The sequence below is a fragment of the Acomys russatus genome, chromosome 1 (assembly GCF_903995435.1).
Source record: "Acomys russatus chromosome 1, mAcoRus1.1, whole genome shotgun sequence".
In the NCBI taxonomy this organism is placed as follows: Eukaryota; Metazoa; Chordata; class Mammalia; order Rodentia; family Muridae; genus Acomys; species Acomys russatus.
In genome coordinates, this window is record NC_067137.1 from 21948656 (window position 1) to 21964216 (window position 15561).

At 50.6% G+C, this 15561-nt stretch overlaps 1 protein-coding gene across 1 annotated transcript in view; it reads right to left on the reverse strand.

The window, feature by feature from the left end:
* Togaram2 (TOG array regulator of axonemal microtubules 2) overlaps nucleotides 1-14494 on the reverse strand; it is a 58385-nt gene extending 43891 nt beyond the window's left edge. The window contains exons 1-2 of the mRNA XM_051170081.1: nucleotides 14254-14494; nucleotides 1633-1771 (exon numbers count right to left, since the gene is read on the reverse strand). Of these exons, the coding sequence (XP_051026038.1) occupies nucleotides 1633-1660 (28 nt within the window). The 5' untranslated portion in view covers nucleotides 1661-1771; nucleotides 14254-14494. The remainder of the gene's footprint in view (nucleotides 1-1632; nucleotides 1772-14253) is intronic.
* Between the last annotated feature and the right edge of the window lie 1067 nt (nucleotides 14495-15561).

Genomic DNA, 15561 nt, shown 5'->3' on the forward strand with positions numbered 1-15561 from the left:
CTCTGGCACCCCTTACAGACAGCCCCCTTTGCCTTGGCTGCCTCGTCCCTGGAAAGCCTCACATTCTGGCCTCCAGGCCTCCCTCCGCAGCATCCCTGGTTTATCAAAGGGAACTCTTCGTTTCCTAGTGCCTGCACAGGGCAGGGATTCTGGCCTGTTCACACTGACCAGAGGGTAGCAAGGGTGACCTGGTCCTCCCCTGGAGGCGACCAGAAGGCTAGCGACAGACAGAGGGTGGAGAGTACTAGGAAGTACAGGACAGGGATGGGGAAAGGCCTCCCCATTAGGGAAGAGCCAGACAGAAGCAGGAAAAGAAGGAGGAGCTGGCTGGGGGACCTCAGCACTGAGAGGAGGAAGTGGACACAAAGCCCCACACCTAACCAAAAAAAAAAAAAAAAATCTATCAGCAGTCGATGGCTGCTAGCGAAGGGGAAACCAGTGTTCTCCAATGGAGTAACACTGGCTCCATCAATGACTCTCCAGGGCCGGCTGCATGTCCAATGCAAAACAAACAGAACAAGCCCCATGGTTTGCAGCCATTTTGTTGTGGGCTTTCTGTTTCATTTCATCTCACGTGGACAGTTTTTGTCTTCTTGACTTTTTGTTTATCTTGTTTGTTTGTTTGTTTGTTTTGAGAGAGGGATCATGGAATTGTGTGGGTAGAGGGGTGCGGAGATCTGGGAGGAATTGAGGAGAAATAAAGAGTTGATTAAAATATATATTACACAAAAAAAATAAATGAAAAAAAAAGGAAGTCTCCCCTCAGGCCCAAGTCCACCTTTGCCTCTCAGGACACACTTAACAAATGTCATTACCCCAAGCTCTTGGGCTCAGCCCCTCCAATGTATGTCTCAGTACCATTCAAGGGGCCTAAGTGACCACCTAATAACCCCCACTTACAAAGGGACACTCAGCCACCCTCACACAGACACAACCCCAGACCAGGACTTGGGAGTCTAAGCTGTTCTTGTTTCTATTGCTGTGTGACCTTGAGGAAATAAACTACCCTCTCTGAGACTCAGTTCCATATCTGTAAAACAAACTATTTGGGCTGTGCTGGGTTCATAAAATACCTATTCCTAGATTTTTTGTTTCCTTAGGCATTTAGCCATTCTTCCTTCTCCACTTGACTCTAAGGCCAGGCAGGATCTGATTTATTTGTGAATTACACAGTTGTTTTCATAGTCTATAGTATACTGCCTAAACATAGCATGTCCCCAGCTACTACCTCTTTACCGAGGTCACCTGGACATATACCCCCAACACCTGGGCCCATCTGAAGTTAATAGCAGCCCTGTACCCAATAATCATCCATTTTATCATGGGCGGGAGAAATCCCTCTGTTTCCACCAGAAACTGGAGTGCCTGGACTGTCTCCTGACCCAGCCACCCATAGGCTCACAGCCACAGATGGCATTAGCCCTTCAAGGGACCAGTCCACTGTGTCTCAGAGCAGATCCAAAGCCAGCCGGAGTCCACTGGGACTCCACATCCCTGCAGGCCAGGCAACGCAACTGAAGTCAGGACACCCAGTATCAGCCTGTGGCGAGCCACCACCAGGCTGCATGTCCTCAGCAGAGTGTAACCTCTGGACTATCCAAGGAAAGTTCCCAGCTCATCAAGATCCCCTACCTGGAGGGACATCATCACGGGTGTCCATGTCCTAGGTGTAGAAGATGCCCACCAGGCTGGCTGGAGGTGGCAATTGTCCCTGGACCCTGAGTACAGGCCTCAGGGGTCCAAAAGGTGCTGACCTGCGACATCCAGGACCCTATGTGCAAAGAACAAACAAACAAGAAACAAAACACTTTTAAACCTTCTGCTGCAATCCATGGGAGCTAAAACCTGGCTGAGGTGAAGAGTAAGTGTCAAGCACAGGATGGCCACCTGTCTTTTCTAACCTTTGCTGTCTCTCAGAAATACCTAGGTCCCAAGGCCAAATGACCTCGGAGAATAATTCATTTTGAGGAGCCTCAATGGAGCCCAGTCAGCTTGTCACCCCTTTGTCACTTGGAAGTGACACCTTCAAGCCTCAGGGAAGGTAAAGTTCTGTCACTCTTCCAAGTACTTTCTATTGTCTTCCAATGACTTTTCCACAGCTGCCTAGAGCCTGTGATGGATGCTAGTCCTCAACTCAAGCTTGGGGTGTCTGCAGAGTCACCCTAACGCTGGTTGCTTTCAGGTTAGGCCTGTCTGCACCTGCATGTAGAACATGGCATTTGTTCTCACCCTACTGAACAAGCCACAGCTCTGGACTTCTTGGCCACTTTGACCGTTTTGTTTCCCTCGGCTTGTCCGCTTTGAGCTTCTTCCCCCACCCCTCCTCCCTCAAGCCTTCGAGGTCAGCCATCAGTGCTTGTTCTTGACCAGACTTCACTTTCCCTTTGACAGGGGTCTTACTGCAGACTCTGCAACTCCATGCAGCTTTATGCATTCCTTCTTGGAACAAGGTGACAGGTTGAGCCTGGTGGTGGCCAAGCCCTGATTAGTGACAGAATTGGGCCTCCCAGTGTCCCTCCTGAGAGTGCTTCCCTTCAGATGTCGTCTGTGTATAGGCGAGGACACTGCGTCAGCTACATTTTGTTGAGTAACAAACTCTAGCTCAGGAGCTGAGAGACCTGCCTTCCGCCTGGAAGCCAGCCTGACACAGGCCCTGCCTGGCCCCAGAACGCAGCAGAGTGCTTGGCAGCTTCTGGCTAAATGAAGTTCAGCCAGAGGCCCAGACCCAGGCCTGGCCCAGCCCTGTGTCCCTGCTTAGTGCTTCAAGGCAGTTGGGTCCCTCTGTCACAGAATTTTCCTCAGCAACTACCAGGATTAGAAAGATTTGACCACATGGTGGTGACAGTGGCCAGGAAGGCCTGCAAGACACAGTGCTTCCTCCAAATCAGTGAGGAATCATTCTTCAGCCAGAGAGATGGGGAAGATGCTGAAGAAGCTGGCCAGGCCACCAGCTTCCATGCAAGACCCAGGACCACTCTTGCCTAAATGAAAGCCCACTGGCTGGAGGCCGTGGCTTTGGAGACCCCAAGAGTGGCCTCTCTCATCAGAGGATGCACTGTCTGTGGACAGTTAGGCAAATAAGAAACATTTATCAGCTGGGCAGTGGTGGCACACATCTTTGAGCCCAACACTTGGGAGGCTGGGAGTTTGAAGCCAGCCTGGTCTACAAAGCGAGTCCACAAAAGCCAGGGCTTGTTACACAGACAAACCTTATCTGGAAAAAACAAAAACAAAAGAAAAGAAACATTTATCTAGATTTCTGTTCTTAACCATGGCCGAAGATCTCAATCACCTAGAGTCTGATTAAAAATTACAGAATTGCAGACTGAGGGCTGGAGAGATGGCTTAATGGTTAAGAGTGCTGCCTGCTCTTCCAAAGGTCCTGAGTTCAAATCCCAGCAACCACATGGTGGCTCACAACCATCTATAATGTGATCTGATGCCCTCTTCTGGCTCGCAGGTGTATGTGCAGACAGAACATTGTATACATAATAAATAAATAAATATATTTTTTTAATTACAAACTGAGGTCCCACCATGCAGGCCTTCCTCACTGGATTATTCTAGTAAGCAGGCTACAAGGATGTGCCTGATGTTTTAACTCCAAAGTGATTTTTGATGTTGAAACAGGACTGAGCCAGGGGCTACAGTTCTGGTTCATCCTACAGTAAGAGCTTTGCTCCATCCCTCTCACCTTAGGCTCTCAAGGGAGTTATTGATGCCTCAGTGTTACTCAAAGTTCTCCTCTTTAAACAATTTGGAGTTCCCCAAGAGCACAGCATGTGCTGCTGCAACGCTTTGTGAATAGGACTGTCCTCACAGGTTCCCTCCTGGAAGTCAGAATGTCCCCAGGCTGAGGCAGCCCTGCTCCTCCATGCCCCGGAGGACTCGCAGAAAGGAGACCACTGGCCATCACCTAACTTACCATAGCACACCATCAAGCAAGCCCTGGCTAAGTCGGCATCTTCAACCCCTCAGTCCCCAAAGATCCACAGAGCAGGGTCTCCCAGGCGCCTGCCCAAGAGTGGCCACAGTGGCTAATGGACAAGAAGCCATGTCCCATGTGACAGCCAGGAGTGAATTCCCGCCCCTCCCCCACCAACCCAGGCAAACAACTCAGGCCCAGGGTGAGCATTCAAAGATCCTGTCCCTAAGACACAGCTCTTAATTTAGCTCGAATGCCATTCAGCCACTGTCCCCTAAGTAGAGTTTTGTGACCTCTCATTTGTACACAGCACTGTTCTGGACATGAAGGTCTTACTCTCACTACCTACTGAATCATCCAACCTCAACACAAAGGGCTGAATCAGCCAGTGGATTCGATTCTAGCGAACAGGATTTGACTCTCACTCCCCAATGCTCCACAGTGCCCCAAATGACTGGTTCCTTCACTTTCAGCCTCAGTTTCCCAGTTCAAATAAACACTATTGTCTGCTCCTTCCCTTAAAGCTGTGGTGGCAAGGGTTCCATGGTGACCCACGCGGCAGGTGAAGGGACTCAGGTTTCAAGTGGAATAGAAACAAAGCTGGCATTGGCTCAGGAGTGGGTCAGCCTCCAAGAACAAAGTGTGACCGCCCTTGTGCCTCTCACAGACCATGAGAGCCAAGGCCAGGTCCATGCGCACCTTGTTTCCCAGGAAGCTGCTGTCCCAACGAGAACAGCAAACAGACAGAAAACAGGGCATGGAGGAACTGCGGGAGGGAGGGCAGGACACAAATGCTCACGCACACCATCTTGCAAGTCCAGTGGAGACAACCCTTTTACGCTTCGCAGCACACTGACATAGGTGTCCACATGGAAGAGATGGGCGATAAGTTCAAACTAGGTTTCAGCCGGGTGTGGTGGTGCGCACCTCTAATCCCAGCACTCAGGAGGCAGAGGCAGGGGGATCGCTGTGAGTTCGAGGCCAGCCTGGTCTACAAAGCAAGTCCAGGACAGCTAAGGCTACAGAGAAAAACCCTGTCTCGAAAAACCAGGAAAAAAAAAGTTCAAACTAGGTTTCACCTCATACACACACCCTTTTAAAATTTTTTTTCTGAACTAGGATCTCAGTATGTAGCCCAGACTGGCCTGGCCTGGTACTCAAGCTCTTCCTATCTCAGCCTCTAGAGTGTCACCATCCCTAGCTCAGATGTCCCTTTAGCCTCCTCCAGGGCTCACTACAAGTCCATGTTTCTGTGTGAGCACTTGCTGTCAGGCAGGCAGGAAGAACAATGCTTTCTGTAAGAGCAGGAGAAGGGAGTGGACACTCACTGCCACCCCAGGTGGGGCAAGTACTTACCATTGTCTCACCAGTCAGAGTAAGGATTCACTGTCATGCCAGGAGGGACAAAGGGACATTCACTGCACAGGTGGGCACTCAGGGGGACCACACCGTTATCTGAGAAATCAACTGAAGGACAACAGCCTTGCTGGGCCTGACTCAAGATGTCAACAGGTCAAAACAGAGAAAGGCATTTCAAATGCAGGCATGGAGGGGGCAAATGGACCTGTGAGTCTGGGGACGCAGAGGCACAGCCTGGGAAGGCTGTGGTGGCCATGGCAGAGACCCTGGAGTGTCCCCCTGGAAGCACATATTCAGGAAACAACAGTTTTGATGATCTGAGAACTGAAGTTTACAGATGCTGCACTGGATTCTAGCACAAACACAGAAAATTTAAAAATTAGGATCAAGCAGGGTGCAGTGGCACACACCTGTAATCCCAGCACTCTGGAAGGCAGAGGCAGGTGGATCTCTGTGAGTTCGAGGCCAGCCTGGTCTACAAAGTGAGTTGAGGACACCCAAGGCTACACAGAGACACCTCGTCTCAAAAAACAAAAACAAAAACAAAATCAGGATCAAGATCTGCCTGCTAGTCTAAGCAGGATGTAGGCTGAATTGAAGACTCTTTTTCTTGCCTTGTTCTTTCTCGCTGGGGGTGAGAAGCAACACACACACACACACACACACGTATGATCACATAGACCTCAAAACCCTCACCCACCCCTGCTTCCATGAGGCAGCCCAGCCACCTCCAGAGAAGACCCTGCTGACTCCAATCTCTGAGCTTTGCAGGAGGTCTGCGGCCCACTCCAGTCCCCCACATCGAGATACCAAGATACACAGGTGAGTGATATCACACTCAGCCCCTGAGCATCGTGTGACCGGAAGCACAGTACTGATGCCTCTAAACCCAGCTTCTGCTGCTGCAGAAAGACACACACACACACACACACACACACACACGCGCGCGCGCGCGCGCCTCAGTATCTATTCTATAAACAGAAATGACCTCTTAATACAGGGTCTGGCCCTAGTTAGTGGTCATCTGGGCATTAGTGTAGCTGCAATTCACAGAGGCATGGCAGCTGGACGGGGAGATGATTTGGTTGGTACAAAGGTTGCTATGAAAACACAAAGACCTTGGTTCGAATGCCCAGAACCCACATAAAAACACCTGCGCACGGCAGCAAACACCTGTAATCCTAGAGCTGGGGAGGCAGAGAGAGGATATCTGAGGCTTGCTGGCCAATGATCCAGTGGTTCTCAACTTTCCTGATGCTGCCCCCCCATCATAAAATTATTTTATTGCTACTTCATAACTGTAATTTTTCTACCATTATGAATCATAATGTAAACCTCTGATATGCAGGATACATATGTGACCCACAGAGGTCAAGACCTACAAGTTGAGGATCTCTGGTCTGGACAAATAGAAAGCTCTAGGTTCAGTGAGGGACGGTGTCAAAAAATAACATGCCCAGTGCTTGAGGAAAACATCCAGTGTCAGCTGTGCATCTGGGGGACAGGGAGCGATGAGCAGGTGGGAGAGCAAAATGCTGATGCAATGAGCAGATAGTTCCTGTAGGTTTGCATGGGGGAGGGGCTAGAGACAAAAGGAGGGGGCTACTTGGAGGGAGGAAGTGGAAGCTTTGAGGTGTCAGGCATAGGCTGTAGATTATTCAGGGCATAACTTTAAAGGGGTACTGGGACCTCAGCTCCTTTTCCACAGTCTCTTCTCTTCCCCTCTGCCATGAATCAAGCACTTTGCCCCACCCTATAACCCCACACACGCCTCACCACAGGCCCAGAAACAATAAGGCCAATGACCATGGACTGCAGCCTCAGAAATCGTGAGCCAAAACAAAATCTGCCCTTCAGGCCAGTTTTCCCAAGCGTTTTGTCACAATGATGGAAAGCTAATTGACACAAGTCCCAAGTCACCTCCATCCTTACCAGGGAGACTGATGCCCACACCCACCACACCCTGTGTGGAGGCATCCCAGGCCCTCCCACTCACTCAGAGCTCCAGGCTCCCACTGAGACTGGCTTGTAGGCCAGCAAGAAGACAGTTCAGAGACAACCTGCGCCGCCTTGACCTGCACAGTTGGGCCCCCCTCCAGCATCTCAGCAGCCACCCCACTGCCTGCTGGTACCATCTTCCCTCTACCATAAGATAGAGCTGATACCCTGTATCAATCTACCCCTCAGACAACATGAGGTGCAGGTCAGCTTGCAGCCTGCAGGAATATAAAGCAAGTCCTGGGGAAATAGCCTGGTCGGTAAAATGCTTTCTGTGCAGTCATGAGAATCCTGGTTCAAACCCCCAGAACTCATTAAAAAACAAAACAAAACAAAAAGACAGGCACAGTGGCCTTGTGAACCCTGGGAAAGCAGGGACCTGGGCTTGCTGACCAGCCTAGCCTATCAGTGACTTTCAGTCCATAGAGTCTCTGACTCAAAAAAACAAGATGGGCAACACCTACAGAATGACACCTGGGGTTTCCTCTGGCCTCCACATGCACCTAATACACACTTTCACACACACACACACACACACACACACACACACACACACACACACACACACACACATTCACAAGGGAATACAAAGGGCTAAACACAGCGCCTGGTTCTCAGTAGATGTTTTGACCCTCGTCTTATAGGTAAGGTGACTGAGGCTCAGCGAAGTTGGGTAAGCAGATCAGGGCCACAGAACTGCAGCAGAAAAGTCAAAGCCAGTGGTTTCTGCGAAGGCTGGCACACACTGGATTTCAGACTGTTTCACTCCAGAGCCAACAGACATACCACCAGCTGACTCTATGGCCTTGGGCACATTAGTAAACCTCTATGAACTTCCGCTTCGCAGCAAAATGGAATTAAAAACATCTATCTTACAAGGTTTTCAAGAGTACCCAAGGGGCTAGAGAGCTGGTTCAGCTACTAAGCATGCTTGCTGATCTTGGAGAGGACCTGAATTCAGTTCCCAGGCCCCACAGCTGGCAGCTCACAACAGCCAGTAACTCCAGCTCCAAGGGATCTGACATCCTCTTTTGGCCTCTGCAGGTACCCTTATACATGCACACAGACTCTCTCTCTCTCTCTCTCTCTCTCTCTCTCTCTCTCTCTCTCTCTCTCTCTCTCTCTCTCTTAAATCTCTCTTAAATAAATAAATAAATCTCAAGAAGAAGAAGTGGAGGAGGAGGAGGAGGAGGAGGAAGAAGAAAAGTATTCAAAAAACATAACAGGTGTTCAGTGCTCAGCCCTAAATAAGCCGCCTATGTCAGCCTCCTCAAGGCTCAGGCACATCAAAGGAGGGGAGGGAAGAACTCGGGAGCTGGAGGAGGAGAGGAGAGCTGTGAGTCACGTCTTCTGTGGCTGCTATGCTCACGCAGTCACTGCAGCTATGGTTACCTGAACAAGATCAAGTGGGCAGCTGCAGTCAGCGTTCCAGCAGGCAGCACCAAGTGGACTCAGAGGGTCACTAAAAAGGTCATGAAGCAGAGAAGGGAGATATGTTGGGGGATTTTGGGTATTTGGGGTGGACAGACTCATTAGACATTGCTTTCATGTATGAAATTGTCAAAGAATAAATGTAAATCTATTTTACATATATGTGTAAATTATATACATAATTTATATTTATATAAAGTCATATATTATATATGATTTTTAAAAAAACATGTCTGATGGGAAGCTGAGACAGGATGAGAGAAAGTTTAGGGCCAGCCTGCGCAACTTAGTGAGACACTATCTCAAAATAAAAAATAGAAAATAAAAAGTCACTGTATGCATTTTCTTCAGCATGTTTGAGACCCTGGGCATAATCCCTGGGGCTGGAAAAAAAAAAGAAAGAAAGAAAAAGGCCACCAAGAAATGCTGTGTCTAGCCCCCTCAGTCAACAGTGGGCACTGTTTAGTAACTGTCCTGCTGGGTCGGCAGTTCCTGAAGGAGAACTCTGGGCCCATTGAAAGTCTTTGGGGCAGGAAGCTGCAGCAGCGTGGCTGAGGTCAAGGGCCATGTGAAGATGCTCCCTTCAGAGCTAGACAGCCATACTTCCTGGGTATTCTGTCGTGAGCAGGGGACAGCTGGCAGGCTGGAGCAGGGCACTTAAAATAACAACAGATCTGGTGCCAGGGGACTCATTTAAAGAGGATGGTCTGTAGCGGCTGGTAACCTCACAGTGACCTCCTGAGACAGGACCAAGCATGCCACCAAGAATCCACACACATCCCACACCCACAAACAGCACCTTACCTACTCTTTTTTTCAATGCCCCACAGAGCCAAGGAATGTGACCTCCAGTGTGTGTGTGTGTGTGTGTGTGTGTGTGTGTGTGTGTGTGTGTGTGTGTTAGGGGAGTGAAGGAAGGGTGACTGAGATGAGGGAGGAAGAAAGGCCATATGTACCCATCACTAGGACCGTAGCATTTGAACACCTTCCCCAACCTCTCACCTAGGAAAGTCTGATATGAGACTCATGGGGCCAAAAGAGCTCAGGATGTAGCTCAATACAGTGTCCATGATACACTGGATTTGATCCCCAGCACTGAAACCAAACAGAAGGGATATAGATAATCCTATGAGGACAGGAACACAGCGTTGACACTACTCATGAACATCAACAAAGGCGAGTGACAAGCACAGATGCTGTGCCCAGTTGTCCAGGTTGGACAGTGCACACGAGGACGGCCTTTTAGTGGTGTTTAGAGGCATCTTTTTCTAAGTCACAGGAGGACATGCATAGCTGAGCTGCGACCCTGATAACAACAGGACTCCTAGTTTCTGTTCCTGTTTACAAAATTCAAAACCTGTTGGGTGCAACCCCGTTTTTGCATGTCATGTTGATGCAATATAAATGAGAGATGACTCCAAACACGTACAAGGCATTGAGCACAGCTGCCTGAGCCTGCAGCACCTGCCTGCACCTGCCTGCACCTGCTGCACCTGCTGCACCTGCCTGCACCTACTGCACCTGCTGCATCTGCTTGCACCTGCCTGTACCTGCTGCACCTGCCTGCACCTGCTGCATCTGCCTGCACCTGCTGCACCTGCTATGACGGTTCAAGCTGGGAGAGGGTTGGAGATCAGCTACCCCCTTCCCTTGTTTGTCCAGCCTTCTGCAGCTGCTCTGCTGAAGCCTACAGGGTACAGCCTTAGATAGCAGATAGAAAATTCACATGCTTTCCAGCTGGAAAGGCCAAGGTCAAGGTGTTCAATGACCCAGGGCCTGCTGGGGACTTGCTGGGCTGCAGAGGGCTCTTCCTAGTGTGTTTCCACGTAGCAGGGAAAGAAGAGGCTCTCTGGTCTCTTCTCGTGGGGCACCCATCATCTCATAGGGGACTCCACCATCATGACTTTCTTTGAATTTAATGACCCCCACAAAGGCTCTCCTTTAGTTCTAATTTATGGGGAGGGGGTGGGATTTGCTGTGAACATCAGAGGGGACCCAGCATCCAGTCATCAATGCAAACACAGGCTATTGGGAGCCAATGCTAGGTGTACACCTTTCCAGACACAGGGTGCTGACCAGCTGGCAAGGCCTCAGTGAGGACGGGGCAACTTCCTTCTCCAGCTCCCACCAAGATATCTCTCTCTCTCTCTCTCTCTCTCTCTCTCTCTCTCTCTCTCTCTCTCTCTCTCTCTCCCCAATGGTCACCAGGGCACAGCAATACCTGATGTGCCTCCTACATAGTTTGGCTGTGCAAGGACTCTGCCTATCTCTGAGGCTCAAGGTATCCAGCTGTGGTCCAAAGGCATGTGCCAGTTCCCAGAGGTTCAGAAGAGGATGAAAAGGGATGAAATATCTGTCCAAGCAAAGTCGGAGCAGCTTGCTTCCCCTAGGGCTCCCAACAAAGGTCCAGCAAGACCCTCAGGGAACTTCTGGCTACAGCTCTGTCCTTTTCCCAAAGACCCTGTTGGGGGGGTGGTCTGGTGTATTTTAATGCTAATTACAGCTTTCTGTCTGACCCACCTTTTGCTTAATAAAAAGCCACCCCACCTGGGCAGGGCAGGACATAGGTGGGGCTAGAGAGAGGAATTCTGGGAAGAAGACTGCCGGCGGGAGAAGGAGACCTGAAGTGAAGAGAGGAAGGCCACCATGAGTTAGCTGGAGGAGAAGCATATGGCCGGTGTGGATGGAGAATCCAGCCCAGATGAAGAATATTAGCAAGTATTTGGGATTATGGATGGGAGGTAGCTTGATAGAAGTAATTGGAAGCAGACGGCATGGGATTGAGGCAGGGATTCCATGCCTGCCCCACTATGGGAGGTAGTTTAGAGGATTGATATCTGCCCTGCTCCAGGTTAACTAAGGCTATTTTAAAATACAACAAGTGTCTGTGTCTTGATTGATTGCTAGCCAGGCCTACTGGTAATACTGGTAATACAGATAACACATGTAATTTTAAAAACAATAAGACCCATCATGAGAAAGCCAACTGTTGAGCCAACAAGATGGCTCACGGGGTAGGAGATCTTGCAGCTCAAGTCCGGTGACCTGAGTTCAGTCCCTAGAATCTATAATGGGAGGAGAGATCTGGCTCTTGTAAGCAGCCCTCTGACCTCTGCGCATGTGCTGAGGCTCATCGGCACCCACATACAGACACCATATGCATATGCATCCTCACAATAAGTGAATAATTTAAAGACGAATGTCAGCTGTCCTTCTAACCTTGGATTAAAGGGAAATCCCAGGGTGAGGAAAAAGATGAGTAGGGCTGAGAACCAAAAGGTTTGAAGTAGGCCAACTGGAAATCACAGCTTCCAGACACTGCCTCGAGCCCTGCATCACAAAAACCAACAGCAAAGAAGTAACAACACTGGCTGGAGACTGACCTTCCAGGAACAGGGGGAACAGAGGCAAAGCAGCAGCCCACACCTGCGTGCAGGGCAGGGCTCGGAAAGCAGAGAGTAGGGGCTGAAGAGATGGCTCAAGTGGTTAAGAGCATTGGCTGTTCTTCCTGAGGACCCAGGTTCAATTCCCAGCACTCAAATGATAGTTCACAACTGTCTGTAACTCCAGTTCCAGGGGATCTGACATCCTAAGACCAATGCACATAAGAAATTAAATTTTTTTTTTAAAAAAAATTAAAAGGAAAAGAAAAAAAGTAGAGAGTGGAGGAAAGCAAGACCTACAGGCAAAGGAAAATGGGGAAGAGGAAAAGCCAGGGTGATGCACATCCCTCCGGTATATGGTACGGCCACTACTCTACAGAGATTGGCACGCATTAAGATGAGAAGTGGTACCAGATGCTGGCATGCGTGGAGAGTGAATGTGAACCCATGCTGGCTGCAAGCAAGCTGGCACGGTCCTTTACCTGTACTCTGGCTGGCATTCTCTGACAAAACTCAAGATGTCCGCACGCCACACCAGCAGCTCCACCCCTGGGTGTCCACCCACAAGCAATCTTGTGTACATGGTCCAGGGGAGAAGCCACCGAATGTGAGAGCAATCCTAACGCTCACCAGGAATCTGGAAGGATGTGCTGTAGAGGGCTTGTCACATGACACAGCAGGGAAAATAAATGACCACAACGGATGCCACAGATGACGGCAGCAGCGAGTCTAGTGGAGGAAGCCAGGCCCCAAAAGACGGCTGGCTATGGCTCTGCTTACAAAGTACTAAAAAGAAGGCAAGAGTCAACTGGGGCCCTGGGAATGCAAACATGGGTGATAGGGCTGTGTAGTAAAACAAGAAGGAGCTAGGAAGCCAGGCACGGTGGTGCACTCTCTTAATCCCAGCCCTTGGGGAAGCAGAGGCAGGGGGATCTTTGTGAGTTCAAGGCCAACCTGGTCAGCATTCACTGTAGCTGTTCCAGAACCTGTCTGTGGATCATAAACTGTATACCTGACTGTCTGCAATGACGGTGGCCCTGCGGAATGATGGGAGGATACTACTCCCTTCAGAGGGAGGGGGGAGGTCTCTTCAGAGCCCAGGTTGACATCCTCCTGTCCCTTATCCTCCGCCATATTCTCTCTGCTTCAGTTAAATCTGCTGCTCCCTGGACTGAGCTTCAGCCAGTTATGGGAACAATATAGAACTTGCTTAAATTAAGATGTCCTGACTATGGGCCCATCACTTCCCCACCTGGGCCCAGTAGCCAGCCTGGTCTATGGCTACCTCACTGATGCCCAGGCAGACAGAAGCCCTGTTTACCCCTCACGCTTCTGAGACTCAGGCAGAGTGGCACACACCTGTGACAGCAGCACTCTGGAGGTAGAGACAGGGGAACCGGAAATTCAAGGCCATCTTCAGCTACACAGCAAGTCTGAGGCCAGCCTGGACTACACGAGACCCTGCCTCAAAAAAGACAAATAAACACAATCGCCCTTCCAGATCCCCTACCAATAGCGCGGGCCTCCACCTGGATGGTAGCCAGTAGAAACGCAGTGTTGGGAGACCAAAATCGATCAAGCAAGAAATACGCTGATCTCCACTTTGGTGATGGCTTCAAGAACAAAAGGTCCATTCTGCCCATAGGCTGGCCAAGTGTCACCCCCTCTGTCTCTACTCTCAAAACCAGGATCAGGAGAGGCTTCACAGACAAGGAACCCGAGGCTCAGAAGTATCCCACATGCCCAGCACGAGTAGAGTCCAACCCAAAGCAGAATCTTTCCAACCTTCACTGGTGCTCTGGTCCCCAAGCACAGTACTGTCCCCACCCCTGCTGGCACCTTCATTCTCAGCACACACCGCCCCCCCAGGGAATTTATCCAGGAGGAGCAGAACCACCCACTACCTAAGGTCACAACCCTGGGAAGGGAGCACTCGAGAGCAACCCTGCTTCCCTGGCTGTTACCAGTCAGACAGCAGCAAGTCCGGCCACGTTGAGAGAGGCCCAGGGATCTCCTACCGTGATGTGACGCAGCTTCCCTTTGCCCTCACCGCGCTCTTTTTGCCTGCTCTGAGTCAGGATCTTGTCTCCCCTTTGAAGGATTTCAGAGGCTCGGCCTTCCCATCCCAACAGCTCAGTGAGCACCATTCCCTCTCACCTCTCCATCCAGAGGCCAACCCCCTGTCAGTGGAGGAATCCAGGGTCCTTAGTCTCTCTGGAGATAATGCTGTCCCTGTGTGGAGGGAGGCAAGGCTGAGGCAGCACCCACCGGGCCTGCCTTGGCCCTGGCCCAGGTTTGGAGCCCTAGGCCACGGCCTCCCGTCCAAGCAGGAGCAAGAAAGCCCACAGCCGCCGCTGGCACACTCCTGCTCTCTGCCAGGCTCCTCTTGAATAAACACCGCTGCATGGCAACCACTCTCTGAAGAAGCCCAAGTCCCTGTGTGGGGGAGAGATAGAGCTAAGACTTTTCCCCTCGGTCTCATTTCCCCTGTGGTTCCCCTGGGGGCCGGGCGTGCCCCAGCGGCAAACCTGTCCTCTAGGGCCATGAGGTTGGGGGGTGACAGGGTTGGGTAGTATACAAGCATGCTGGAGCCAACTGGGCTACCCTGTGTAGTGGCTGCATTAAGAAATGTATAGCAGACTGAGGCAGGAGCCATAAGCAGGAAAGCCTATGTGCACGGCCTCTGGGTCCCATGGGCCTCTGCTCACTAGCTTGCCTCCATAGGCAAAAGGCCAGGTAGGGCTAGGCAGCAACAGCAGCTAGGTCTGACCCTGATTCTGCTGGTGCTGTCTCGTGCCCTATGAACAGGACTCAGCCTTGCTCAGCCTCAGTTTCCCCGTCTATAAAATGGTACTCATAGAGTTAATGTTAGGATTAAAAAGCATAGGGGTTTGTCTAAAACAAAACAGGCCCTCTGTTTATCTCTCCAGAAATATTTCTGTAACATAAAGCCAGGGTGCCAACCCCCAGCCACATTCCTCTGCCCAACATTTGGGGACTCTGAAGTCTCTCTTTCTGTGCATGTCCCTGCTCCTGCGCCCCTCTGCAGCCCACCCTCCAAGGCACATGGGGAGGAGCAGAGGTCTCATTGATTTTATACAGCCTTTCCTAAAAGTCGCCGCTCGCCCAAAGACTAAGAATTTTTTAGGTGACCCCCTCCATATTCTCAGAGGGGAGTCAGCTTGACAGACACAAGAATACAGAGCAGGGGAGCCTGGCGTAGGCTGCCTCGCTCCCAGGAAGCCTAGCTGCTGAATAGCTTGTATCCAATAAAACTCTTTCCTCTTTGTGGTCCATAAGGGCCATGTGGAGCCTCTCTAAGGAACAAGCTCCAAAGGGGCCTGCCTGAAAGAATGGAGAACTAGCCAGTGCTGGTAGTGGCACACACCTTTAATCCCAGCACTTGGGAGGCAGACGCAGGTGGATCTTTAAGTTCAAGGCCAGCCTAGCCTACAGAGCTGGTTC